The sequence below is a fragment of the Anarrhichthys ocellatus genome, unplaced genomic scaffold, assembly GCF_004355925.1.
Source record: "Anarrhichthys ocellatus isolate YVR2014 unplaced genomic scaffold, GSC_Weel_1.0 scaffold3, whole genome shotgun sequence".
Lineage (NCBI taxonomy): Eukaryota > Metazoa > Chordata > Actinopteri > Perciformes > Anarhichadidae > Anarrhichthys > Anarrhichthys ocellatus.
In genome coordinates, this window is record NW_022280033.1 from 14,168,091 (window position 1) to 14,194,511 (window position 26,421).

A 26,421-nucleotide genomic window follows, 5' to 3' on the forward strand; every position below is an offset into this window, starting at 1 on the left:
GTGTGTGTGTGTGTGTGTGTGTGTGTGTGTGTGTGTGTGTGTGTGTGCGCATGTTTGTGCCTCACTGTGTAGTGTATTGGCAGGCATGTAGTGTATATAGGTATGCTTGCTATGACATGTAATCTGCTTCTACATATTGTTTGTTTCAGTGATTGTTGTGTGTCAGCATATAAAACCACACTAAACAGACGTGTCACATTGAGCGTAAATTGGGTTGTGATATCAACAACCAGAGCTTGATAATAAAATCAAAACTGTCATATTTTCATTTCCAAGCAGCAAATCATGTTTTTTATTTATCGTTTCATGCGTTGTGTTGAAACAACAAGTATCCCTCCATAGACTTCTTCCGTGACAACTTAATATCTGTTAGTAGGAGCCACATAAGTCGTTGGCTTATATGTTTGCGACTGAATATGTTCTTGAATCAGAAGGCAAACAGCATTTGATGTAAAAGCTGGTCCATTAGATGGCAATGTCTCGAAGATAAATTAGTTGAGCAAGACAATGTAGAGCCCTTATACTGCATGTGACTCGTCATCCTTTCTCGATTCCCACAAACATCAAATGGAATATCCTGCATTTGCATGTTCTTGTGTTTTCTTCAACATTTGGTGTCTGTTGTTTGTGTCAAACCTTTTTTTGCAAATCAGAATTAGTGGTGCCTTGGCCTACTTTCCAAACCATCGAGGAGCAAATAATCAGCCCGAGCTGAGGATTTGCCTGGCAGTCTCTCAAACGTGGATGCTTGAGAAGGATCCTTTTCTGCAAGTGTTGGGTTTCACTGAGAGGCTTTTAGGAGCATTAGAATACTGAGACTTTTACTGCCATCTAGAGTGTAATCGCAGGCGGTTCATAGGAGAGAGCTGAGTGGTTAGAAAGGATTTCTAAAGATGATTACTGTACCAAATGATTTACGTTATACGTACATCAAAGGAAATAGCTGTATTTCTGCATGCAATGGTCAAAATTTTGGCATGCATCATTTAACTAGTTTTCCATTTATTTACCCAAATTCTGAAATATGCTGATTACAGTAATTACTCCCACAGACAATATGATTTTGGCTGTTTTTTTCCCCCTTTGTGGACTTTTACTTTCGCTGCCTCTCCGCCTCCTTCTTAGACAAGCCTATACTCCTCACAGCACAGAAGTAATGCCAGAATAGTCCCTAGTGCCAGAAATTGCTCGGAGGTTTATAAATGAAGTACTTGTTGTTCAGAGTGTGGGAAGATTTTTCTTTTTACAATACAAATAACCCAACGCCAGCTAGCTATAAAAAAAAAAGGAAAAAAGCCAGGGATCATCAGAGGCTTAAAAATCTTTTGATGTATTATCCACCTCACTTTCTCATTTGATTTCTTCCTCTTCTTATGAATTTTTCTTCCTTTGTAGTTTCTACCACACAATTCAAAATACCCCAGCCACTCTTCACGTATTGTGTTCCACAATGATTTTTCAAATCTGCATTTTTATCTTGCTTTAATTCAATATTTTATTCGACGGAGACACGAGCCATTATGCGCTCTATGTTTCACAGAGAATGGATTGGAAAATGACTAATACCTTATGCTGACCTTTCTCAATTGCTGCCTGCTGGCAAGGCTATGCAAAGCAATTCCACCAACATATTTATCTCATCCGAAGCACACCTTAGACTTAATCCTAATGGCCTTTTCATTAGCCTTATAATTGAGCAGCTGGAGAGTGTTATAATGTCTCTCAGACACTTTTGAAAAGCAGCCCCACGTCAGCTCCAGCCTATACACATTCATTTGGGGTAGTTAAACCCACGTTAACCTCCAAGTGTAGTCATCAATCACGCACGTTCTCCCTACCTTATTTTTAATCTGACTGTGTGATGTAGAAAATATCCTGATTAATAAAAAAAGAGTCTGGCTCACATTTACATATCGGCCTTGTGTATTACAGGGTTGGCAGGAAATGAATGTAATTACATTAATAACAATCTCATTACAAAATGCTGACTGTTCTTGATTACAACTACTTTAAGACACCTCACATACAATAAATACATTTTTTAAACTGCCGAATGCTTGTTAGGTTTCATGGACTGTATGATGCATTGTTGACTAGGATGGAGTTCCACTTAAATATTTATTATGTTAAATCTTAACTTATTTACTCATTTTCAGAAGAGCAATAGACACGGTTTCTAAATGATGACCATAACACAAATTACAATTAAACACCTCAATAAATATCGGTATTTTATTTAATTGTTTTATATGAACGCTAGACACACAAAAATCTACTTAACCAAGAGTAATCAGATTCCTCTGTACCTGATGTACAGACCAAGACGTTGTACTTTTCCTAATGTAATAAAGTAGAAGATTTAAAGGATGTTTAACAGAAATCACAGTTACAGCTTTTGTACACCAGGACATTGTGTTTTGCACATTAATCAGTATTCTGCCACGGGATTACATTACTGATTACAGTTCGAAGCATGTGATTTTTCCACCCTTGTGTGTTCATCCCGACATGGAAGATAATTGTTATACATCTCTTCCTCTGTATGAATAATAGGATCTAATCAGAATCACTTCGTAATCAGTCCCAACAGGCATTCTCATCTGTACACCAATTCAAGGAACTGGTGTGAAGTTTGTGAGACTGCCAATAGATGGCAGTACTTCCCCAGCTTGTGTGGACCGGCAGTGACTGCAGTGAGACTATACCAGGGACAAAGGTCAAATTACACAGCAATGTTGACCAGGAGAGGGTAAATATCTCCGGGGAGTTTCTCAAGTACCTAGTGCGGCTACTTAGTGTGAGATTTGCCAGAGGAAGAGGCAGAAGTCCCATTTCCACCTCAGCAAAATGAAATCAGAAGCCCCTGGGATTTGACTCTGACCTTCCTGGCTCTCGCTGCTGCTGAGTGATGTCCGAAATATAAGAGGCTAGAAGGTGTAGGGCTGTGTTCACTGCATAAGGGTTTACTGCACAAAGTTACATGAACAAGTGAGATGATTTACATCAATTAATAATGAGTGTCTTCTAATTAACATCTCACTAACTGCTTCATTAACTGTAATTAAGAGTCTCATGTCGCAGGGAGGCCATCAGAAACGCACAAAGGGATTATGATTAAAACAGGAAGATACAGTAGTGTCTGCATTAAGCAACAATCTTTTATGCCATACAGTATGATATAAGGCCAATGCCAGTCTTGTTTGTTTAACGGTTAGTGGACAGGAATTCCTCTGGTTCGCTGCAGACCTGCATGCATTTTATTGGCTTGTGTGGGATTTGGGCAGGAAACCAGAGCTAATGCCCCCTCTCCCACTTCAAACGGATGCCAGGCACCCTTAAATGTCATGGGGTGGTTAGAGAGTTGAAGGAGGTGGGAGGGAAGGGGGGGTTGAGGAGTGAGGAGTGAGATGCTGGGGGCTCGCCGGGCGAAAGAGAGAAATCCAGCCACACCGGGCTCGCCCCACAGCTTATCAGTGTACGCTGGATGTAGCTCTACCGGGGCTGCTAAGGCAAACCAGATGCAGTGGAGGATGCTCTGTGCCACTACGTGTCAGGTACAGCCTGGGTCAACCTGAGGCGCCTCGGTAATGCAGGAGGAGGCCGCTGTACAACTCAAACTCGCTGCAGATGTTCCTGACTAGCTATGATACAGTAGAGTGTTGGGTCCTGTGATTCGTCCTCTGAACTTGACAGCATCTTTGAAAACGTTTTGAAGGTTTCATGGTGTCACTTCAATTACTCACCCACCAAGGATTTCCTCTGCATCTTAGATTGACAACCTGCAGTGGTTTATAGCTCGGAGTATCAAAGCCTGCAAGTGTGTTTTTGGGGTGTGTTGGTCACTGGGAATACCAGAGTGTCTTTCTACTCTTGCCAGCAGCAGTGTTTATAGGATTTTCTCTCATTTTCTCCAGTGTTAATTTATTTCCATAAAGGCTGCCATGACACATTCTCTCCTCTGTCTCTTGTGTGGCTTTACTTTACCGAGCTGTGAATTTCTCTCTCTGTGCTGAAGGGTAGAACAGAACCGATTGACCTCAGTCCCATGCTGCATGGATATTTTGACAATCGGCATCAGCATCATTGTCAGTCGCAAACCGTCTCTACCTCTCTGTGTCTCTCCTCTCTATCTGCCTCCGTCTCTCTCTTCAGCTCTGCGTGTGCCTACACCCATCTATTGCATTGTTCCGTGGTTTTGGATAATTTCTCACTATATTGTTACGCTTCCCGAGGTATGTTGTTGTGATTTATCTGTGTCAGTGGGTAAATGAACATGTTGTGCCATGGTTAACTTCAATTTCGCATGTCTGCGACTAAGTCTCTCAAATCTCCAGCTTGCCAGTGTCATACTCCTCCCTTGTTGGTCGGTTTGGCAACCAGAAAATACCATCTCTCTCATCATCAGGATTATGTGGAGCTCATTTGCTATTGATTGCAAAAGCATTAATGGTCAAATGTTTTGGGGTCTGACCTGTGACCTTTCTCATCAACTGACTGACTGACTGGCGAAACGGGTCTCATCGCTTCTCCTCTCAGGCTCTTTGGACCCCAGGGGTCTGGGTCAGGGGTTTGGTAGTGTTTGTGCTGTCTCTCTGTCAGACTTGCATGATCCACTGCCACTTAAAGAGGGAGAATAAGGCTGAGAAATGAGGCATTTCCGGGCCCAAGGGTTTATTCCTACAGCACAGTGGATTACATTACAACATACAAAAAAAGAGACGTGACTCATGTTTTAAGAAATCCTCTGTTCTGAACACTGTTCCAGACCATCCTAGTGTCTAATCTTCAAAGAGAAATCAGGATACAAAGCTCTCGGACGTGTCTTTACACTATATTCTATAGTCACATATTTTCAATCCTATCTGTGCTTCAAAAACAGGGAAGCATGCTGCGTCCTCATCAGGCTTACATTGTTATACCTTCAGAAATGCCTGATGTTAAAAATTAAAAAAAGCTCTATCTGCCTCTATGTTTCTTCCTTTTACTTTTCATTTTCCCTCATGCCACAAATATGATGTAAAACAAGAGGAGATCCAAATAGAAAGAAGAAGTGAATGTGGTCTGTTTTTGTTCTTTGTGTTTTTCTGGAAATGTGTTTTTCACAGGCAATGTTCAGCACATACATTGCAACAATAGGGATTAACTGTTGTATCTACCAAGAACAAAGTTATGTCCATGTAAGCTTCACGTCCCATAACAACACAGCTATATTACTATTTGATGTTCCTAACTTAAAGGCCTTTGGCAACAATCTATGGGGAATATTTCAACAGATAGACATTTTCACATATGGAGTTAAATAACTAACAAAAGATGACATGGCATTTCACTGTTTCCCTCAGTCTCTGTAGTTGTCTTTTTTCTCTTCCTCGTATCATCAGATGGCCATCACCTTCCGTCGCGGAGGGCTTTCGATGCTGACCACATCCCGTTCTTGGTTGATTGTTTGCACGAGATCAGGGTTGACGATGCACTGCGGGAGCAGAGGGTGCTGCTGGGAGGTGGGGGTGGGCGGGGGCTGGCGAAGGACAACAATTTTGGCGCTGGGTCCCTGGAGCAGGATGTCACTCAGCTCTTCCTGTGTAGAGTTGACCACCAGCACACCATTCACCTCCACCAGTCTACAAGTTAAATTACACACATATGTGCAAAAAGACAACAAGTCAAACAAACAATGTACAAATCATATGATATTGTGCTATAACATAAAGAAGGTACTGAAAAGCTGACTGGGAAATTCTCTCTCAAACCATTAAAAACATCAAATCATTATTTGGCGGGATTCTCTCTGCAGGTAGAGGCAGGACCTATGCAATGCTTATTTAACTAGCAACAAACAATATCAAAGAATTCTCAAATCACAGTGCATGAAATATTGAAGACACATAAAAAATTTGTGTCTTTTGATTAGCTGTGTAAAGAGCATTGGCAAAGATGATTATAATAAGTGAACACACACAGTGAGGCTCAAAGACTTTCTTCAGCTTCGGTGATTCAGTCTCTGCATGACATTTTTATTTTTTTTGGCAGTATTGTCTCAAAGAGGAATGTCAACTACACTGCTCTGTGTATGTGTGTGTGTCTGTGTGTGTGTGTGTGTGTGTGTGTGTGTGTGTGTGTGTGTGCGTGTGTGAATACTCACAAGTTTGAGAGCGCTGTGTTTTATCAGCATGTACTTGTAATGCTGTAATTGCTTAATTATATGAAGATTGTTATCTGCTTCTTTTCACTCTCTTCTGCATCCAAGTATTACATTGCAGTGTTTGCTTGCTTTGAGGCCAGTGTCTGATGGGTTTCCATAGCTACCAAGCACAGAACAAAAGAGCGATGAAAGCAATGGGTGGGATGAGTGACACACTGAATACTCTCACTATCTAGGTGGCCTCTGTGAACACTTACCAAGTATTTGTCATTAAGCCTGGATACATTACTTGGTTTCTTTTGAATGTGCCTGTGTGTTACCTGTCATCCACACAGAGGTGAGAGTTGTCCACCTTGACCACCACTAGTCCGCTGCCTTCTCTGTGGCGACACGAGAAGCCATAGTGGCCATCAGGGTCACGGTTCTCTTGCACAACCAGCAGCATGGCAGGAGACTGTGGTGACACCAGCTGGCTCAGGCTACCAATGGCCAAACTTCTTTTCCGACCTTTCTCCTGAATGTGGAAACAGCAGAGACACATTCACAAATGCAAGGGAACAGTTTAAATGCAAATAGTTCAGAGTATTTTCATAGTATATTCAGTAAAGTGAATAGTTCAGTATTTTGAGACAAACACCTATTCATTTTTCTGCTGAGAGTGAGATGAGAAGATCAATGCCACTGTCATGTCTGACAGCCAGGAGAGAGTTAACTTACAGTATCTCAGCATGAAGCAGTAGTTCTCAAAATGTGCAGCATGACTGGGGGAAATGTGATTCACAACTAATGTTTTATTGACTTCAGAATCGTTTTCACGGCGGAACAGTAGACAAATTGACTGTCAAAATCGCAATGGTGTTTATTCAGGCAGATGATATGTAGGTTCATTCAGACAGATGATATGTAGGTTTATTCAGACAGATGATATGTAGGTTCATTCAGACAGATGATATGTAGGTTTATTCAGACAGATGATATGTAGGTTTATTCAGACAGATGATATGTAGGTTTATTCAGACAGATGATATGTAGGTTCATTCAGACAGATGATATGTAGGTTCATTCAGACAGATGATATGTAGGTTTATTCAGACAGATGATATGTAGGTTCATTCAGACAGATGATATGTAGGTTCATTCAGACAGATGATATGTAGGTTTACATGATGGACACAAACAGAGGAACAGGACAACATGGTCAGCTAGCGACGCAGTGGCCCTAGTCTCTGTAGTTGTCTCACTACTCAGTCCAAAAGTCAAAATGTATTGAAAAAAGATAGATATCATTTCCAAAATTCTCAATGTTTTTATTTTTAAAATATCCTGCTTCAATCCATTTTTTATGCCATGTTTAGCATCTCATAAACAACATTTTCACTGCAGGCAAAAACTGTTTACTCTCCTGCATGCACCTGTCGCTTAACGGGGCGGTCTAGCGGCAATCTAACAGCTCCATACATTACATTTATATAACCACAATGACACATTCATACTTTCCCCATTTTTTTAGGTTCATAACATCACAAAATATGACGACAGACATTCACTGCTTCATTTGAAAACCTCATTAAAGCTTCAAATGTGACAAGAAAAGACATTCGGTACAGCCCTATCTCAAAGCCTAGCTTGCTCTCACAGTGAATGCTGTGTGCACTTCATGGAGGGGAATGAAAACTGTTCTTGTTTGTTTATTTAGTACAAAAAGTGTAAAAATGGCATGTTGAGATTTTACGATGCGTTATGTGCTGGACTATTTTTTGGCCGACACAGTGAATTCCCGGAGTCCTTTCATCATAGAGAGTTTGCCATGAAGCCAACATTAAACATCAACTTTATTTTTGTTTTTGGTATGGATTACACAAAAAATATGTAACATGTTCATCAGTAAGCTTTAAAGGTGGAGGTAGGCAAATGTTTTGCCTTTGGACAGAGCCAGTCTTGCTGATTCCCTGTGTTTACAGCCTTTATCATTTAACTCTCAGCAAGAAAACAAATTTATTTTGTTTTCCAAATTGTCGAACTGTGCCTTTAAGGTACTCTAAACGGCAGAAAGAGAGAGAGAGGTACAGTGCAACCTCTTGTATTGTTTTCTTTAGCACAACCCTAATAAGTCATAGAATCTTTAAAACTTTTAAATGTGTGTTTTTGTGGCTCTTAAACATTAAACTATAATTTCCTTGAGATAAGATTGAAACATTATTTCTTGGAAAAAGATTACAGATACCACTACCTGGGGGTCCCCAAGAGACAAGACTGAGGCTACATCAAAGCCAAAAGACCACCAAGATGTAATGATTAGCTTTGGAAGAGATCACACCACCACAAGTAGCTTGCAGGGATCAGACATAACTTGCGAGTCTGACCACTGAATTCCAATGTCCCCTTATCCAGCCTCTTGGCATACTCCCCCCCCCCCTGAATGGCATGTGAATGCCTCGCAGCAATAGATGCCGCCTTGCCAGGGTCAGGGGTCAGAGCTAAGGCTTCGCTCTCCTCAGACAAGTGGGCCAGACGGGATATATCCACGGAAACGCAGCCGAAGCCCCTTGAGAGGCACACTCTAATGCGCATCATTTTCCCTTTTAGTTTTCCTCAACGTTGGACACATGCCAAAAGGCCAAGGAATTTCTTCCTCATATTCTTCTTGCTTATCCACAAGATCTGATCAAATCCTAACCTAACTTGTCCAGACATATCCCACATACACAACAGACACAACCAATGGACTACTAGTAGGCAATTAAACAGGGCTCACAGAGATCACAAAGGTCACTCCAGAGAGAATTTTGTCTCTGTGAGAAAAAAAGCTGCTAATTTCATGAATAAAATAATCTGCCTCCATCATAGGAAGCTACAACATGATCTGTGAAAGGACTTTGTTTGAGGAATGGTCCTCTGAAAGCTCAGACGACAAATAGATGCTAAGTGGAAGGGATAGTGTTTCACTCATAATGATGGGTGTTGGTAGTTCTAAATGCAGTGCTGTCATTCTGAACACCTTGGCTGCTCAGCAGAGATCTTTAACACCACAAACCTTGGAGTAGAAAATGGAGGACAGAGTAATAGGAGACAATCTGACCGTAAAGATCAACACAACTGGTATCATGACACAAAAAACTGGAGGCATCCTATCCATTTCTTAAACTCGGGGGCAAAGTGGTGGCAGATTCTTCTCAGAACTCAATCCATCCTCAACAGACATGTGCAACTAAAGTGTGGACATAACAGTATTTCTTTCAATTCCCCCTCTTTAATAGTCTGTCCGAGGTTTTTGAGTTGTCCAAGCTAAACTGCTTATTTAAAATGATTTCCACCGTTTGTTGTCCTTCCCCTCCTCCCTTCACTCTCGCCCTCTGTTTCTCTTTGTCCTTCCCTCTCGGCTGCTTTATTGATGCTCTCCAGTTGCAATAGATCCCGGAGATTAGACTGCCAATGATGAAATATTTCCTCATTGTCTGTAATGCAGGGCAGCCTGCGAGACCAAACACGGGGCGGTCTGCTCCTTATTAGAGTAGCAGCTCCATCAGTTCCCAGGCTGCTCCTCAGCTCTGACCTGTGTGTTAACTCTGATTAGGTCATATGATAAACATTAGCGCTGCTGCTTTTCCCACAAACTCAGCACCTAAAAAAGTGTGGCCCCGGGGCGGCAACGTGACACGGAGCACCTTTCAAAGCCGAAGCCGCGTGTGTCCTTTCATGGCACCTCGTTAGGGCTTCTCCAACGGGATAAAAGAGCCACATTAAAAAAGAAGTAGGCTCCTCCGGGGATAGATGGAGATAGTTTTACACATGCTGGCCCAGTTCTCCATTGCACTCTCCCAGTGGCTTTTGTCACACACATTCCATTGTTGGTATGGTCACAGGCTCTCGGATGTCAGCGCTAAACATCATTTTCTCAGAAAAAGTGCATGTTCATCCCGAGAAAATTCCTCAGCCTTGTATAGCCACTCTCAACTGCACAACTTAACGAAACAGAGTAGGCTGAATGGAGCATTGTGGTGTCACTCAGGAGAACAGTGGAGATAAGATCAAAGACGATGGACATAATAGTGTCAAATAATGACCTACCACATCAGGAAGCTGTTACATCCTGTCCTAGTTTGTGCTAATTCTGCTGCTGGACAATTAAATGTCAAATATATGAACTTCTTATGTTCTGTAGATTGATTTATCCTCTGTGATTATCACAGTATGGCTTTCACTAGTGAGAAAAAGGCCAGTTATACTCTGTGTACTGCACAAGTTGTTCTGATATGGTTAAAGACAGGGGAAACAGCGTGGCCATGGCGTTATTGTCCATAAATGGACAATTTGAATTTCTGACTTTCTTCAGCAGAAGCTTGATTTTAGTATCTCATACCACACATGCTTCTCTCGATAAATAGCGCTGTTTTTGGTGGAAATCGCAGTTTCTCATTGTTTATTTTTAGCAATCAAAACATTCTTTGTCTCCGACCATACAGCTTTCTCACATATTGGTGCGACTGTGTTTGACGTGCTATTGATTAAACTCCATTTGACGGAGCTCCAGATCGTCAGCCTGTTGGTTCAATTCTGCAGTGGTGCAAATGATCCATGAAAGGTGTTAGTGATCTGTATTCAGCAGTACCTTAACATAGCTTTCTTGCAAAGCATTTTGGAGGTGAGCCAGCTGCCGGTTGAGATGTACCATGGAAATTTCCTCCTTAAACACTTGGCAGTTCAGTTTCATTTTTTCCAAGAGACGAACTTCCAACTGTCTGAATGGCAAAAGACCACATTTCATTCTAGGTCAGCTATATACATAAATACACGGTTTAAATGTAGTTAAGGTTACGTGAATTTCCCAAGAGTTGAAAAAACATAACAAATGGACATTGTCGAGACCTGTAGGTATGACTACTCATACCTACAGGTCTCGACCTGGTTTTTTTTCTGCCATGTGATTTTGTAAAACAAACAAAAAAAGTCTCCTAAAAGTCTCAAAAGATGATTAGCTACGATTACCTTTGTATTCAGTTATTCATTAACTGTTCCTACTTTTTGGTTTCCAGTAACATCACATATCGTGTATTTGGGTGGATGGTAGTCAAACACAAGCAAGTAACACAAACAACAAGACATTTCTACACATGGTCAATTTTACAGTACATTCAAATCAATGGGCATTTGGTAGTCTCTAATCTAACTGCTGTTTATGTCTTTGGAAGGTGGAAGAAAAGTGTTCTGCGTCGTTGAACAAGCTACTAATTAACCGAGGCAGTGCACCTACTTCTTCTTGTGAGCAGTGGAGTTGTTAATGTTGTCTCTGAGGGTCTGCAGGCTCTGCCTCTTGTCGTTCAGACGGCTTTTAACCAACTCCAGCCTCTCCTTCAGCTCAGCGGAGCTCAGCCTGTCTACATCCACATCTCCATCCATGTTCTTTATCTCTGAGCAAAATGCCACCAGGCCGTGGTGGAGCTCCTGGACCTTTGTATTCAAGAGATCAGTTCAAGATCACAAAATGAATACATTCACCACAGTTACAGCAGCATTACATGTAGTTTTCTGTCACATGCTTTCATAGATATAGTTGAAGAGCGATATTGACCTGAAGGATGACATTTTGGAGCGAGTCCACATGTTGGTTTAGCTCTCTGATCCTCTCTTCTTTAGCTGGCTGGTTCAACTGGACATTTTTGTTGATGTTGCTGCTCTCATTAGAGCTGTGGACTCCAGGATTTTTTTGTGATAATGTACCTGATGGCCTCTCCTTTGATGCAAAAGCATACAGAGAGGTGTCTTGTTAAATGTTATATGTCAGGTAAAGCCTGGTACCTTATGTATAAATGATCGGTGTTACCGTTTTACACAAGTGCAGCTCCAATTGTCTGTTCTCGGATGTCGATGTCAGTAGGCTGTCAATCTGCTGATCTGGTGGGAGGTCTTCTGATGAACCTTAAAACCGAAGCACAGTGAATACATGTGTCTGTTTGTTTGTTTTTTTAGATAATGACCTTATGGTGAACTGTGCACCTTGCTTTTCTCTCAGTATGAAGAGGCTCTTATCGTCTGTCACTCCCAACATTTTGATGCACGAATCCATGATTTTTCCCACTGTTGTTTCCTTTGGGGTTCGGAGATGAACGATCCGCTCTGATGCTGCAACACGACATGACACAGCAATCGGAAAGTAGTATAGTATGGATGCTTGATTTATGTGACTATATGTGACCATGATTGAATGTTTAATATTCACATCTGCTTACATGCTGTAAATGTAAATAGTTTGTCTTTATAGTGTCTTAGTAATAATCCACTCTATGTATTTAACCTAATAATCAGTTACTCACCATTAATAGTAATCTCTATCATCTGAGCATTCCTCTGTCCCATGGAGTTTTGGCTGTTGTTTCTTTAGGGGAAAAAGGCGAAGATATTAAAATAAAGATTATTTTGTTGTTTGTTTTTTGTTTTTAGATATGAGAGGCTGTACCTGAGCTTGAGGGAACGGCGATTCATGCTCAGGCAGCTCACATGAGGAGAGGACTTAGATGTGCTCATTGACACTAATGTTGCAGTGAACGTCTCAACATTGTTAGGGCCTAAGGATTCTGTAGAAAAAGAGAAACGTCAGTAATCATTTCAGTTGCCAGCTGTGCGGGTGAATGTTTATTCATCGTGTTGTAATGATAAAGGTTCACCAAGCAAAGCGTCGAGTCTCTGGGTGATTGGGCTGGAAGGGTGCAGCTCCTTATAAATGGCCGACAGTAGCTGCTCCCTCTCCTCCAGTGTGGCGATGTGGAGGATGTCCAGAGTGTTCACATCCACCGACGCTATGTCTGCTCCACACAGTTTTACATCTGGAACAGAAACTTTTAGTCACCTACATACTTCAAGAAATCTGGGACAAGTACCGCAGCCACTAAACTGTAATCCATAATAAAGAATTGTAAAAGACAAACATGAAGAAGGCAAATGACAAGTCTTTGCGTACCTGAATGCTATTTAATTTTTTCGAGGGAAAATGTGGAAATTGGGCATTTACTGATATACAAGTTACATCTTTCAAATCTAAAAATGAAATGTAACCGTTAATATTTACACAAATATATTAGGTTTTACAGCCTTATATTAGTAAGACAACAAATATTATCAGAAATCCATAATGCTAGAACTGGACTAGGAAGAAAGGCCTAAATGTAAGAGAGCGGTTTTTTTAGGCTAAGGAAACTCGATGACAAATTACTTGTATGTTTACCCGAAGCATAAACTACAAGAGATATAAAGGATATTAAGTTTATTATTGCAGAAATGTGATGTATGGTGTCAGGTTTAATTAACCTCATCTCCTTTTGCCTTCAGGTTATTGAGATTCATTAAAAGGAAATTTGATTTTATCTGCGGTAAAGATCAATCAAATTGGCAATGTCTGCCTTTGTTATTACACCAAAGGGCTGGGAGAGGAGATTGTCAGAAAAATGTGTTTTACCTCTGATGAAAGGAAGACACTTCTGCAGTCCAATACTGCTAAACCACTGGCAGACTTCATCTGTGTTCAGCTCCCCAAGACATTTGGCCACTTGCCTGTCCACGTCCTGAGGAGAAGGAGAGGTTACATACCTGCTGCTTTTGCACATCCTACGTGGAGCAAGTGACATGGGAAAACTACTTTTATGAACAGCACACTACAAACAAAACATGCACATAATGTCCCACATACTATATACAAACAACATACTCTTTAAGCTTTTGTTTTGAGAAGCGATATAGTTATATATCATACAGTATAAGTGTTCTTTTTTATTTTGTAAATCCAAAAGATAAGTAAAGGTTGGGAAAAGCAAAGAGGGAGGCTCATGACGCACAGAGATGATTCAAACTGCTGCATGTGAAAACCTATTTAATAGGCGGCAGGACTTCAAGACAAAACAGGGTTAAACTCCCAGGAACTTTGTCATTGTCTGTTGCCGACTCATTCAAAGTAACTATGACTGTGTTGGATATCCGTGTTTCGACACGTCACAGCAAATAAACACATTTCTCTGCTTATTTTGTAAAAAAAAGGTTTAGAAAGGATAAAAAAATGTTTACCTAAACACGCTTCTATGTAATCGTTGCCTTCGTCACAGATTCTCTGTTTAGTGTTCAGTGTTCCCTGCCTCCAGTATTTACAAGGTGACTGTGGACTGATTAGATACATCGAGGTGAGAGGTTTGCCTTGTCTAAGCGATTTCACCTTTATGTTTAAAAAAAACTAAAAAACTTTTCGATCATAATTAAAACTACATAATTAATCACTAATTTCAGCCATTTTTTCTAATTTTGGGTCCAAGTGTGGGCTTCTAGTTTGAGGCGGGACTGCTTAAGATACAGTACATACACAGATGTTTTTTATATATTCATATTATTTGATGGGGAACCAGGGGAGAATAAAACAGTTGATAATGCATGGAGATAGTAAATGCAGGATGTGAGCAATTTGCCTTTAAAAAATAAAAAAAACTTCCCGTTTTGTGTTTCAGCTAACACATGGATTGCTAAGGATACGAGCAATCTTGCTTGGCAAATCCTGGACACAAAGATGAAAATCCTAAGACTATTTGCAGAGTCATTGCTTTGACAGATCAAGGGAGCTGGGAAATATAAACAGAGCATATTCTGTAATTGTGGCAGCTCTGGGCTGTGTGCTGATGCCACCCTGAAGGCCTTTGATGGTTTACAGTACCTTCTCGGGGAAGTTTCCATTCTGATCCTTAGACTGAGGCATATATGATGCTGCATGAAGGGCGTAAAAAAACACACTTGTGTTATTTTTTTAATCATACGTCAGTAGTGTTATGTAGAGCGATCTTGTTTGTCCATAATATAATATTACCAGACTCACCAACGGTTATGCGTCGTTGTCGTAGCGGCCCCTCCTCTTCCTGGTGGTCTGTAGTCTGGGATAAAGTGTGGAAAGTGGAGCTCCTGGTCAGCGGGTCCTCAAGACTGCAGGAGCGCATTATGGGCCTCTGTCACGTGATACAGTTTTCAGTTAACATTAGACTGATAATCCAGCCCCGTCTAATCAATTCACAGTCAGTAAGTATTTTCAAGTCGTAATACGCGGTCACAGTATAAATCAGATAAAAAACCTTTCTTCCATTATAAATTCCATTTATGGTGCCTGTGTGGGTCTTATAGCATGGAAGAGATCACATGAAAAGCTTTTGGGTAAAAAAAATAATAAATAAAAAAGTCATTACCCTTTGATGAGTAAATGTGTCCATGTTGGCAGCGCGAGGAAGGAGGCAGAGTTCATCTTTCAGCATGTCGAAGCAGTTCACATCTCTGTTGCTCAGTTCATCTGCATAGTAATATTAACAATAAGTCAATACATGAATACGAGTTGATCCCAGTCATCTGAGTTACTCACTCTATGGAAGACAAACACTTTAATAAAGTCTTTGTTTTCAGCCTTTTAGGCCACTCTATTCTTTTAGGAGTTTTAGGCCTTCTCAGCCTTTTCCTGGCGTGCAGGTCACCAGGTCCAGTAACTGGTGCTGATACTGGACACAGCTACATGGGGTTGCTTGGGAACCCGTCGTGCACACTAATGTCCGTCTAGTTGATGACATACTTCTCTGACAACAACCCAAGTTCTTTCCCACAGAAGGACCATATTCTTACATTTTCCAAACGTCACTTGGTCAGCGAGCAGATATCTTTTTTTTCTGCTATCATAACAAGCAAGACGAATGAGGCTGAGAATATGGCAGCCGAGATAGGCCCCGGCTTTCTCAGGCGACAACGGTGTGATGTGATAGATGTTGGAATGTTTGCAGTTTCTGAGTTGTAACTACTTTAAGTTATATATCGTCACAGATTGAAGCCTAACAAGCCCCTTTACCGCTGAAAACAGCTTTTCAAATAGTTTACCCAACGAAAAATTCAGACTAATTTCTTAAACACATGTTTTTCATTTCAGGGGCTTGTTTCTGAAAGGCTGGTTTGACATGGATGGGAGTTTAGATGGAGTCAGAATCAGATAAGACAGTGTAATTGGTTTATGTGTGTCAGCAGTGGAATCTTGTCTGGGTCCTGGAGAGACAGTGGAGTACAAGGAGGGGGGCAGCGAGCTGGCACTCTCTTCATCACCTGGCTGGCCTGTGAGTCAGTAGAGGATCATGGAGTCTGGACTAATGCTAAGCAAATTTAGCACACTCACCATGCAAAACAGAACCTAAACTAGAACAGGCGAGTGAGAAAAGCGATGGGTCTAGGCTCAACGTGATGGTATTTAGGAGCACCATCCTCTAGCTGACCTCAGACACTACAGTGTGTCTATGAGATCCTGAGTAAATCATTTCCAGTCTCGCTCTGTTTTTCATCGGGCATGGGAGAAGGGACACAAGATGCAGAGTTGTCTGAGAATGCTAATGGAGGGTAGCAGTACACCCACCCTACCACCACAGCCATGTTCAGACTTCACGCAGCCTGCATCGTCTGGGAAAAGCCCAATCAAAACAAAGAAGGACAGGAAAATTTTGGGCAGGCTCAGGGACACAGCCTGATGTTGCCATAAAGGGTGAAATCACCAGTAACGGCGAGATGGACATCATTCCCAGTCTGAACTGGCTCCCTCAGGCCAAGTCAAAGCATGAGTGAGTTCTCTCACCCTTGACTGGTTAGTAAAGACACACAAACACAGTGCATCCTTGCATGTGCACACACAAACACACTGAGCAATCCAGGTTTGGTGCGTGACAAAGTTTGACGACCAGTCGCACACAGACACGCACAGGGTTTAATGACAAAGCAAAGCTTTAGAGTCAGAACTTTTCAGCACATTCATGTAATGGATAGGCAAAAGCGATGCTTATCGTTTCCAATATTATTGTCCTCCTTTGGTTTGAAAAGAAATGAAGCTCTTTGAGAGACGAGTGAGGGAGGAGAGCATGCTGAGTCACAGGAACCCAAAACCTGGGAACCGCCTGCCCAGCCACGCACTGGGAATACACACACAATGGCTAAAAAGGGATTCCAACAAAGGGGAACTTCTGCAACTCCCAAAGGAGGCGTTCAAGGTACTGTAGCCATGTCACATAATGACCTTCGCCTGAATGAGGAACTAAGATCAAAACGAAGAGGCAACACATAAGCTCAACAGCTGGATGGAGCGAACCATCATCTGGTGCCATTTACCTCTCGCCTAGAGTTTGCCTGAATGAAAACAAAGGTTTGAATACAAATACTTGCAAATTTACTTCAAGAAAACTCACCAAAGTTGTGCTCAGTAAATGACAAGAGATTTATCCCAGTGTTGAAGCTGCCTATGACAGAGAAAGAAACCACGACAACCTTTGTGACAACAATTTCCTGTGAAAGAAACATTCCAACATTTTGTGAAATATATTTTTTTTATTTTGACTTTGATACAAAATCATCATTAGTTTCATTATTTACACCTGACCTGTCCAACTGAGATCAAACTGTAAATAAATAAAAGCCATTTATTCAGGGTGTGTTTAGCCTATTTTAACACTTAGCCTCATTTAAAAAAAGAACCATGCAACAGCTTTGTCCAAATAGTATGTTTTATTCTATCGTCTAATTATTTTGTTCAGTGGGTGTAGTTTCCTATTTCCACACAAGTTAAACACACAATCAGTAAACGCTTTGGAGTTGTTGGAGGGTAGATATGACAAAGCTTAAAGCTGCTTTCAGTGTTTTTTGAGAATCTAGGCCAAACATTACGGAGGAACTTTGCTGTTGAACATGCAGATACTAAATCAACGTTAATCGTCTCATCTATCTCTCAAGTTTTGCTTTATTTGTTGACTTCCATGAAACAGCACTGGAGATGTTATCACTGTTACACTCACTTTTCTGAGGGTACTTAGGGAGAGGAGCCACCTGGTAGGCGCAACGTAAGAGCCTGGGCTTTGTTTTCTCTTTATCCTCCTCTCTGGATGTCACAGCCTGTCTTTCGTCTCCAGATTCATCACGTAGGCCCTCTTCAGGCTCAGCTGAATTATCAGCACTGACCTTATTCTCAGCCAGTGTGAATTCCCCCGTTGACTCTTTTGCCTCAGCACTCTCCATCTTTTCCACATAGCGCTCCTGGTCACCAGCATCAAAGCTTCCACCACTGCCACATGTATTTGCCACACTTTCTTCTGAATTAATGTCAAAGAATTGATCGTCGTCAACGACGTCAGATGGAGTGGGTGGGATCAGATTAATGACAGGCGGTCTCAGGAGGCTTCCAGGAGCTGGCGGGTCGTCCACCTCTTCATCTTCTCCACTGGTAGAAGTGATGGCCAGTTTTCCCTGGATCTCTACAGGGAGTGAAGACAGAGGCCTCAGTCGTTTCTTTTTCAGAGCCCTCAGGCAGGCAGACACAGAGCTGGCTGAGCGGGCCGTGCTGTTGCTGGAGGTCAGGGGGTCCTCCTCGAACAGGCTGAAGCTGGTGTTAACTATCCCCAGATCCTCTATCGTAATCTGGATAGCCTCCCTCTCACCTGATCCCCGTTGATCCAAGTGTGGATGCCGAGAGTCCCCGTTAATCTTCTCTTCCTGCTGCTGCAGAGGATCCCTCTCCTCACCGCGCAAACATGAGCAGCAGAGCAGCCCGCGTGAAAGACGTGGAGTGCTCTTTCTCCATGGCCGCCTACGAGGCCGCTGTTTCTCTGCATTTGCACTTTCCATAGCGGTGGCTGCCTAATACATTCGCTATACTGCCAAACGCCCCATTCTGCAATTTGATCAGATAAACCTCCGCAGACTGCAGAAGATAAACAAACCATCCACACCTCTGAGATATAATACTGCCCCGTGACAGAAGCCACAGCCTCTGCACACAACACAAACACTCATCTGCAACATGTGTTGCTTAGGAGAGGAGGGAAATAAATAGAACAGTTCATGCTCCGGGTCAGGTGAACACTTGAAATGAATGCTGGGCTTAATCAGCAGGCTTTGATATGTAAAGCAGCCTCATTGTGGATACAGCTCTGGTTTCAAAGGGCTCTAATAAGGCAGCAACACCCTGCCAAAATATGATCTTGACATAAACTATATGAAATGTGGATAATAACAAGGAAAATAAGTTGCATTTGTGTGATTATACCGTTCATGTCTTTGTATTGGTGCTCGTGTCCATGCATGATTGTGCATGTGTCGGGGCATGTGATTATATTATTACAAGTCAGTGTTCAATTTCCATGTGGGTCATCTGTTGGGGACTTACTGCATGTATAGAAACCGGTGAGAATATGGGCTGGCGGATGCTTAGCTAATACAACCCCTATGGCATCGGATAACATTTCCTTCATTCCACAGGCCCGGTCCTGTTCTCTGCTGCATGATAAGTCGTCCAGCATCAGCTTAAAACCCTTTTGCCACACCACCCACACTGAGAGCTTGTATGAAAAGATGATATCCGTGTGTTTTTGCAACGGCCATGAATTGAAAGTAGAGTGATGGGAATAATTGGAATAATCGGAGTGAAAGGAAGCTGCTATTGTTTCTTGCTTTAACTCTAACATTACTTTCCTCAGTTTCTTCCATTTCTACCCCCATCATCAGCCAGTAACAAATGTATTTCTTGCCAGTAGCCTGATGTTTACCTGCCTACAGTGTGTAAAATCTAGATTAACTTCTTTGTTTCTTTAGTTATTCTACATATAATTCTTCTATCATAAAAGAAAGTGCCAAAGCAATATATTACCCACATTCATATGGAAAACTCGGCTCTATGTTTAAATTAAAATGTACCACAAAGGTTGCCTTAATTGGGGTTTTAACTACACTGACTATTTTTCTCCCAAATAAAAGCTGACCTCAAACACTTACGATTCTTAAATTAGGCTAAACAATTTGTTGGCGTGCAGTAGAATAATCTCTGCGCACTGGTAGCAGATAGAAGCAAAGGTTCATTCTACTTTCCGAGATATCCTCATCTTTTCAGGTAGTAAAGTTCCAGTGAGACTTAGTTGCTATAGGCACAAATTACAGCACCTTGAGGTGATTTCAGTGGGAGGCCAGCTGAATATTGACAGACTTAGTGCAGGGCTGAGGACTTTGTAGTGGAATAAAAAGTGCCTTTATACCCATGTCACTCAGAGACCCACATGATGGTTTCCACTGGGAGAAAAGGTGATATGACGTGAACAACATGGCCTCGCAATTAGTGGCAGACATCTATTTGGGCTCACTTTACCTCAGATGTAAAGCTCAGAGGCCAAGACACTCACGAGCTGAGAGCTACAGTGAGGGTGACATACATTAGGAAAAGGAAACCTGCCCTCCACTTAAAAACAGCTGCAAGCCATTTTTTTGGAGTGAAGCATTCAAAAGAAAAAATATATATTATGTATGTAAATTATTTAATTCTGCAGTGTTGAGAACAAGTGTGTATGGTTAAAACATTGTACAGCCCTGTGACTGGAGGGATTTGAAAGTAGAGGTCTGTGACATAACCCTGGTTAATACTACATGCCCAACAAAGGGGGGCAGTAGAGAGCAGATTCACGACACTGACGGGACATAAAACAGAACCCACCACTTCTTAGAACGACCTCCTCTGGTATTCACAAGTCTGGATAAAGTTAAACCACACAAGTGCTTTTCATTCGCAGCCTAGTGAGGCCGGCTTTCATGATATCTTGATCTGGAATTTGCAAGAATATCAAGTTTGGTCGTAATCCTTCTTACATGTTGTTTGAATATAAGCAGTAGGGGAACGAAAAGATATATGTAGGATTAATGCTCCATCTCCTTTATACAGGATATGTTTGAAATTATCTGAAAATCTGTGACCTTTACTGGCAGATTTATATAAATGTTGAGAGACAGCGTAAGTGACAGACAGACAAAAATGAATGTTTCACAGCTGTCTCAGCCTGGGGTCATCTGTGGGAGAGATGACTGTGGCAGACATGGAAACCCACCAGTCTCCACTCTCTGAGTGACGATGTAAATTTGAAACTATTCTAATTATTTGTCTTTAACTTTGTCTCTTAGTTTTTTTTTAAACTTTTCTCTGTGCCTTCGTGAAGTTACATCACCGGACCTCATTGCACCTGGTGAGTTAGTCTACATGTCCAGACATAGGTCTGTGAGTATCTGAGCATGCTCTGTGTGTGTTTTCATTGGTCCCACTACCAGAGAGTGGTCGATTCTGGACAGGCCCCAAACAGCCTTGGAGCCAACGTCAACACCAGCCCTCAGCTCTGGGAGTTGGTCCTCTCTAAAACACCCTCACCTCTTGCTCAGTTGCAGCACAGTGAAACATGTTGAACATTTCCTGTGACAGTCATGTTTCCATGGCGTCAAGACTCTGGGTCCACAGTCAGGCTCTCTGGTGAACATAACCCTGTTTGGCCGTAGAGAGAACTCACACAGGCACACAAAAGCAGAAAGAAATAGAGGCCCCCTTTCTCTGCTCTAATTCACAGAAGAGGAGAATGTTTCAACTAGTCTGTAATTGTATTTACTAAACAAGACAGCAGCATGAGTCACTTTCCAAAGGCGAGGAATGTCACCTCTTCCTGTGAAACCAGGAGGAATGGTGGGAGTTATTGCTTCAGAATAACATCCACAACCCACTTTGTATTGTCGAGGGTGTTGAGCAACCGCTGAGGGCCAAACGACACAGCGACATTCTTAGAACAGCGAGGGGGGGGGTCCACAAAGATAAGTGTATTCAACCAGGGACGATGAGTTCAGATAAATCAACACATCGCAAATTGAGCCTTTTCGCAACCGAACTTCACTTAAACACATGCATCCATTTCGTTTACACAGATCTTCCAGATCTTCCTGTTTATGCATGCCGCCACCAAACCTCTTGGAAGTCGGACCAAGTGTGCCAAATATTTGCAGTTTCCCCCCCGTGGCTGATACCTAATAGCATGAGAAAAGGAGTTTTGGCGGGGTGGGGAAGGGAGGGCAGTGACCTTGAGAACTTCTGGGTTGAACTTTCCCCTCCATCCTCCCTCCTCCCCCCGCCAGTCCTGTGCTCCCTAATCAATTACTGTTGGCAGTCAGGAGACCACCAATGATTAGCAGCAGCAAGGCAGACGTGGTTTGGGGGTTGGAGTGTGGGGCGTGGGGGAAGAGGAGAGGAAAGAGGTCCTACAAACGGCTTTGATCAAAACGCCGCCTCGAGAAAAGCGTAATGCAACAGGACCCCCCTGGTTTAAATGACCCTTGAATATTTATCCATGAGAATGAAAGACGGCATCCTTTTGTATTTCGTCTCTCAGACTGTCGCACGTGAGCAGACAGCTGTAGATCCCAAATAGTGTTTACACTCACATGCACAGTAAACCAGCCGAGACCAACAGGCTCAAAGACAACAACACAGAAACACCGCACATAAACACAAACCTTTTTTGTTGTTTAGGTCTTTGAAGCAGGAGGGAAATAATTTACAGGCTCTTTTTTTTTTTTTTTTTTATGAGAATCTGTGCCGTTCCCACGCCCAGTGTGGCAGGAAAGCTCAACAAAATCATTTGTCTTAGATTGGCTGATTGGCTTGCTGGAATCTGAGTCTGTCTTTGAGGGAGATGGAAGTTTAGTTTGATGAGAGGAACTCTCCCACCACACCCACCCACAACCGGCCTCCTCTCACTTTTATTCTTTTGCTCTCTTTTTCTCTCCATCCTTGGTTCCTCCGTCTCTCTCCTTGAAGCTTATAGGTTTATCTTTTTTATAGAGTGAGAGTGAGGCCGACGGAGAAAAGGGGGCCCAGACGTCAGAAATGTTTGTGTCATTAATTCTTCCCTCTTGTTTTATGGGGGTGAGACGCCGAGAGACAGTTTGTGTGTGAGGGGGAGAGAGTGAGAGAGATAAACAGAGAGAGAGAAAGATTAAATAAAGAAAGATAAAAGAAGAAGAAAGAATAAAAGACAGAAGATGTGAGCCGGAGAAGCTCTGACCTCATACAGCACAGCGGCAAGCTCACACAAACCTGCTTTACAAGTTGCGGCTTCCTCCGGGGCTCTCCATGGTTGGCTCTTTCTCCAACTCTCCCTTCACACAATTAATGGCATTATGAGCACCACTGGGAAGCTTCAACTAAACAGTTGTGTCTACAGTTTTCCCATGGGAACACAGTTTTGTGTAGATGCCAAGCAGACTGCAGTGATACGATTATCTCTTTTCGCTGGAGTTCTCCTTCGGGACTTGCACCGTTGAGATAGCTTTGAGGTATTAATGTAAAATCAAATTACATTTTATCTGTAATTTCAGAGCCAACAAGGATTACTGTATCGTGATACATCACCGAGCAATGCGAGCTGGACTCTCTGACTCGGGCAGTTTTGGAATCCAGTCCGCATGGTATTGTTTGCTGCTGTGGGTTTGTCTTTGTCATGAGATGTTTTTCACAGCCAGATAAGTATGGTCACTCTGATGTCCACAGCCAGAGCATCTGAGCCTCATCAGGCAGGCATTTCAAAGCTGCTGTCATGGGTATTTAGAAAGGGGCAGACCAAGGACAAAGGCCGACTATTGGCAACTTGTCCATTTTGTAGCCCCTTTGAGGTTTCCTAACGATGCCTGTGCCCTCATAGAAATCATTGCAAATTAATTTTAACACTCAGTGAAAAGACAGATTAGTGCCGAGAGGATGGCACAAAGGGTGTTAAATATGGGGAGCAGCATGCCGGACCACAGGCCAGACCTGGGACACATTACCCACAGCTGCCAACACTGACCTATTTTCACCAAACTAGCTTAAAGATTTTTAGCATCCTCTATTGTGCAGAGGCCCTGCAAAGCACACCATTGAAGTCTTATCTGCATGACCCCCTTTGGGTACGGTGCCCTTTGATGCCTCTCATAAAGGCAGTGATGGGGTTTTAATTAAGTGTGGCAGGTGATTAGATGGTCTATTTTGATCTGGAGGGTTAGAGGCAGATGTTGCAAGAGACAACCAGCGGGAAATAGCTCTATAAAGAATACAAACAAGGGCTCAAACTATTGTGAAGGAGACTTCAGTGACAGACACGACCCTCACTCTCAAACCAAGAGAGAAAAGTGATTTCAGATTCAATTATCATCTTTGCAGGAGGATAACAGTGAGCAGATGGTAACAATAGTCACGGGGCCTCACCACGATCAGCACTGTTCATGGACATCTTTTCTTTGGAACAAATTTACCGTGGCCTCATGAGGTTTTCATTGAAGTGTTAGCACTAGGAGGTGAAGCTTGCCAACAGGTCAATAGCATTAGGGACATGACAGTCCAAAGCATCAGAATATTTTACGTAAACTCCCTCTGACACCATGATTTCATTTCCATAAAAGATTGCTTTGTCTGCTTGCATTTTGTCAGTTTGATTCTTTGGAAGGAAAGTGATTTTTTTTGTTGTTGTTTCTATACAGGAAATATGCTTAATGTCCTTTTACTTCCTTTGCATATCATTGCATGTTAGGTAAGCATTGACATGGTCGACCAACATTTATACATGTCGGCATGTAGGTCAGTCAGGAAAAAGTATCCTCATGTCATGAATCATGATCTAAAAGAGTGTAAACGCCTTCTAACCGAGTTATAAGGGTTCGTGATGATGATTGATTGGGTCATGAAATCACTTAATTTGTAGTTTATAAAGTTCATGGGAGGAATTTATGAAGTCGAAGACTTGGAGGCACGTCTGAATTGTCTGCTGGCTACCACGATGGGAGCAGAGTGAGGACCATATTTGAATGACAACCGAGTGTTTTAACACAAATAAATGACCTCCATTTAAGGGTACATGAATCTGATCTTTCAGAAGGGCAGTGCCCCTTTAGAGGGAGCACAGGCTTAACTTCTAATTAGATTCATGCCATGGCTGAATGAGATGGGAATGTGTTTACTTTTTCGGAAATAGCCATGAATAAAACAAATGGGACCTGGGAGAAATCCTACAACTTTTATTGAGGGAGAAGTAAAGAAAGATTAAGTGAGTAACAATTGTTTATGTTATTATGCTGTGTTTAGCCAAGCAGCCTGTGAAAAAGTCTTTAGTCTGAGGCTTATTCTTTATCGTCACTCTTTATTGTCAAAATTTGGCAATGTATCAGCACTGTCACCTCAGTTTAGTGTTAAGGTGTGTGCAGACGTCAGCGATGCCTTAAGAAAACGTTAAAGTATTTTGCAAGATCCTGCCGTTTGCCTGCAGTTATTGGCAGTCGCCTCTATGAAGAATGCTTTGTATCTGTGATTAGTAGGCTACTTGTATTTGTGCAAAACAGTGGTATTGAAGATATGATTCAAATTGATTTGTGTTAAGCAGGTAATGTTCATAATCTGACCATAACTAACACTATTAAAATGTGTGTGTGTGTGTGTGTGTGTGTGTGTGTGTGTGTGTATGTGTGTGTGTGTGTGTGTGTGGTACACAACAGTTTGAAAGGAGGGTGAACTATAGGCACTGTTTTGTTCCCACGTAAAATCAGACCAGATCTAAAAAATAAATGGATAACAAGGCATTTGATCCTGTTTATCCACCTCACTGCACCAACCTGTGATTGGTGCTATATGCTATATACTATCGTCATAAAAGGCAGCTGTGCTGTGACAGCTGATGTTTCATTGTGCTGTTCCTCTTTCTGGGACATTAGTAACTTCGGTTTATTCAGAAAATCCCCCATTATACCTCGGGGGGAGAGCCCATTCGAGACTGGCAACATAACACGAGACACAATCTGAATTTGATAGGTCACTGAAGAGGAAAAGGACACACGCTTGCTTCCTTTCTCACTTCTCCCTCCATCTCTCACAGAAGGCTATTTATGAAGGTCTGGCATCAGGGGGGCACAAAGGCCACCTTTGAGAGCGTAATATCAGAAGTAATCAGCACCTCGAATGGCTTGAACAGAAAGCTGAAAACGCAATGGGATCAAATGTACTGTATACTTATTAATCATCTGTGACAACCGTCAGTGTTCATGCAGATCGCCAACATTTGAGGAACCCGGCCAGGGATCCTATAATTTCCCAGAATGAAGTGTCGACAGAAACCTGAACTTTCTCGGCAGGTAAATTAGAAAAAGGGCAACACAATAGTTGCTCATTTCCTGCAGTGAATAGGCTTTTGAAATGACCTCAAGCTTATTAATCCTCTTACCATTACCGGAATTAGCGTGACACAAAGTGCTGTTCCTGTTAGGAACTTGTAATGATCCTATCTGTAGAAATTACATTCTTGTCATTTCGCAGAGGAAATGACTATCTGTGTAAATGAAATTCCTGATGGTTTATTGATTTCATCACATCCAGGTTTATCTTTTGTGTCAGCAACAATGCATGTACCATGAGATATAGTATTCACTGTGTCCAA

General features: G+C 42.1%; 1 protein-coding gene across 1 annotated transcript; it reads right to left on the reverse strand.

The window, feature by feature from the left end:
- Window positions 1-5,377: 5,377 nt before the first annotated feature.
- LOC116398358 (uncharacterized) lies at window positions 5,378-18,793 on the reverse strand. The gene is made up of 15 exons (XM_031874594.1): window positions 17,968-18,793; window positions 17,365-17,415; window positions 15,349-15,449; window positions 14,988-15,114; window positions 14,829-14,878; window positions 13,593-13,698; window positions 12,805-12,963; window positions 12,597-12,714; window positions 12,454-12,515; window positions 12,137-12,262; window positions 11,964-12,058; window positions 11,394-11,590; window positions 9,177-9,216; window positions 6,463-6,656; window positions 5,378-5,621 (listed from the first exon to the last, which is right to left on the reverse strand). Exons 1-15 carry the CDS (start codon window positions 18,791-18,793, stop codon window positions 5,378-5,380), a joined length of 2,496 nt encoding a protein of 831 aa, XP_031730454.1.
- Window positions 18,794-26,421: the final 7,628 nt, after the last annotated feature.

Coding starts and splice junctions, on each gene's coding strand:
- LOC116398358 (XM_031874594.1), bottom strand. CDS start 18,793: ATGGAAAGTGCAAATGCAGAGAAACAGCGGCCTCGTAGGCGGCCATGG. Junction 12,059..12,136: donor CATACTGAGAGAAAAGCAAG/GTGCACAGTTCA, acceptor TTCGGTTTTAAG/GTTCATCAGAAGACCTCCCA. Junction 6,657..9,176: donor CCTCCATTTTCTACTCCAAG/GTTTGTGGTGTT, acceptor TTCCACATTCAG/GAGAAAGGTCGGAAAAGAAG.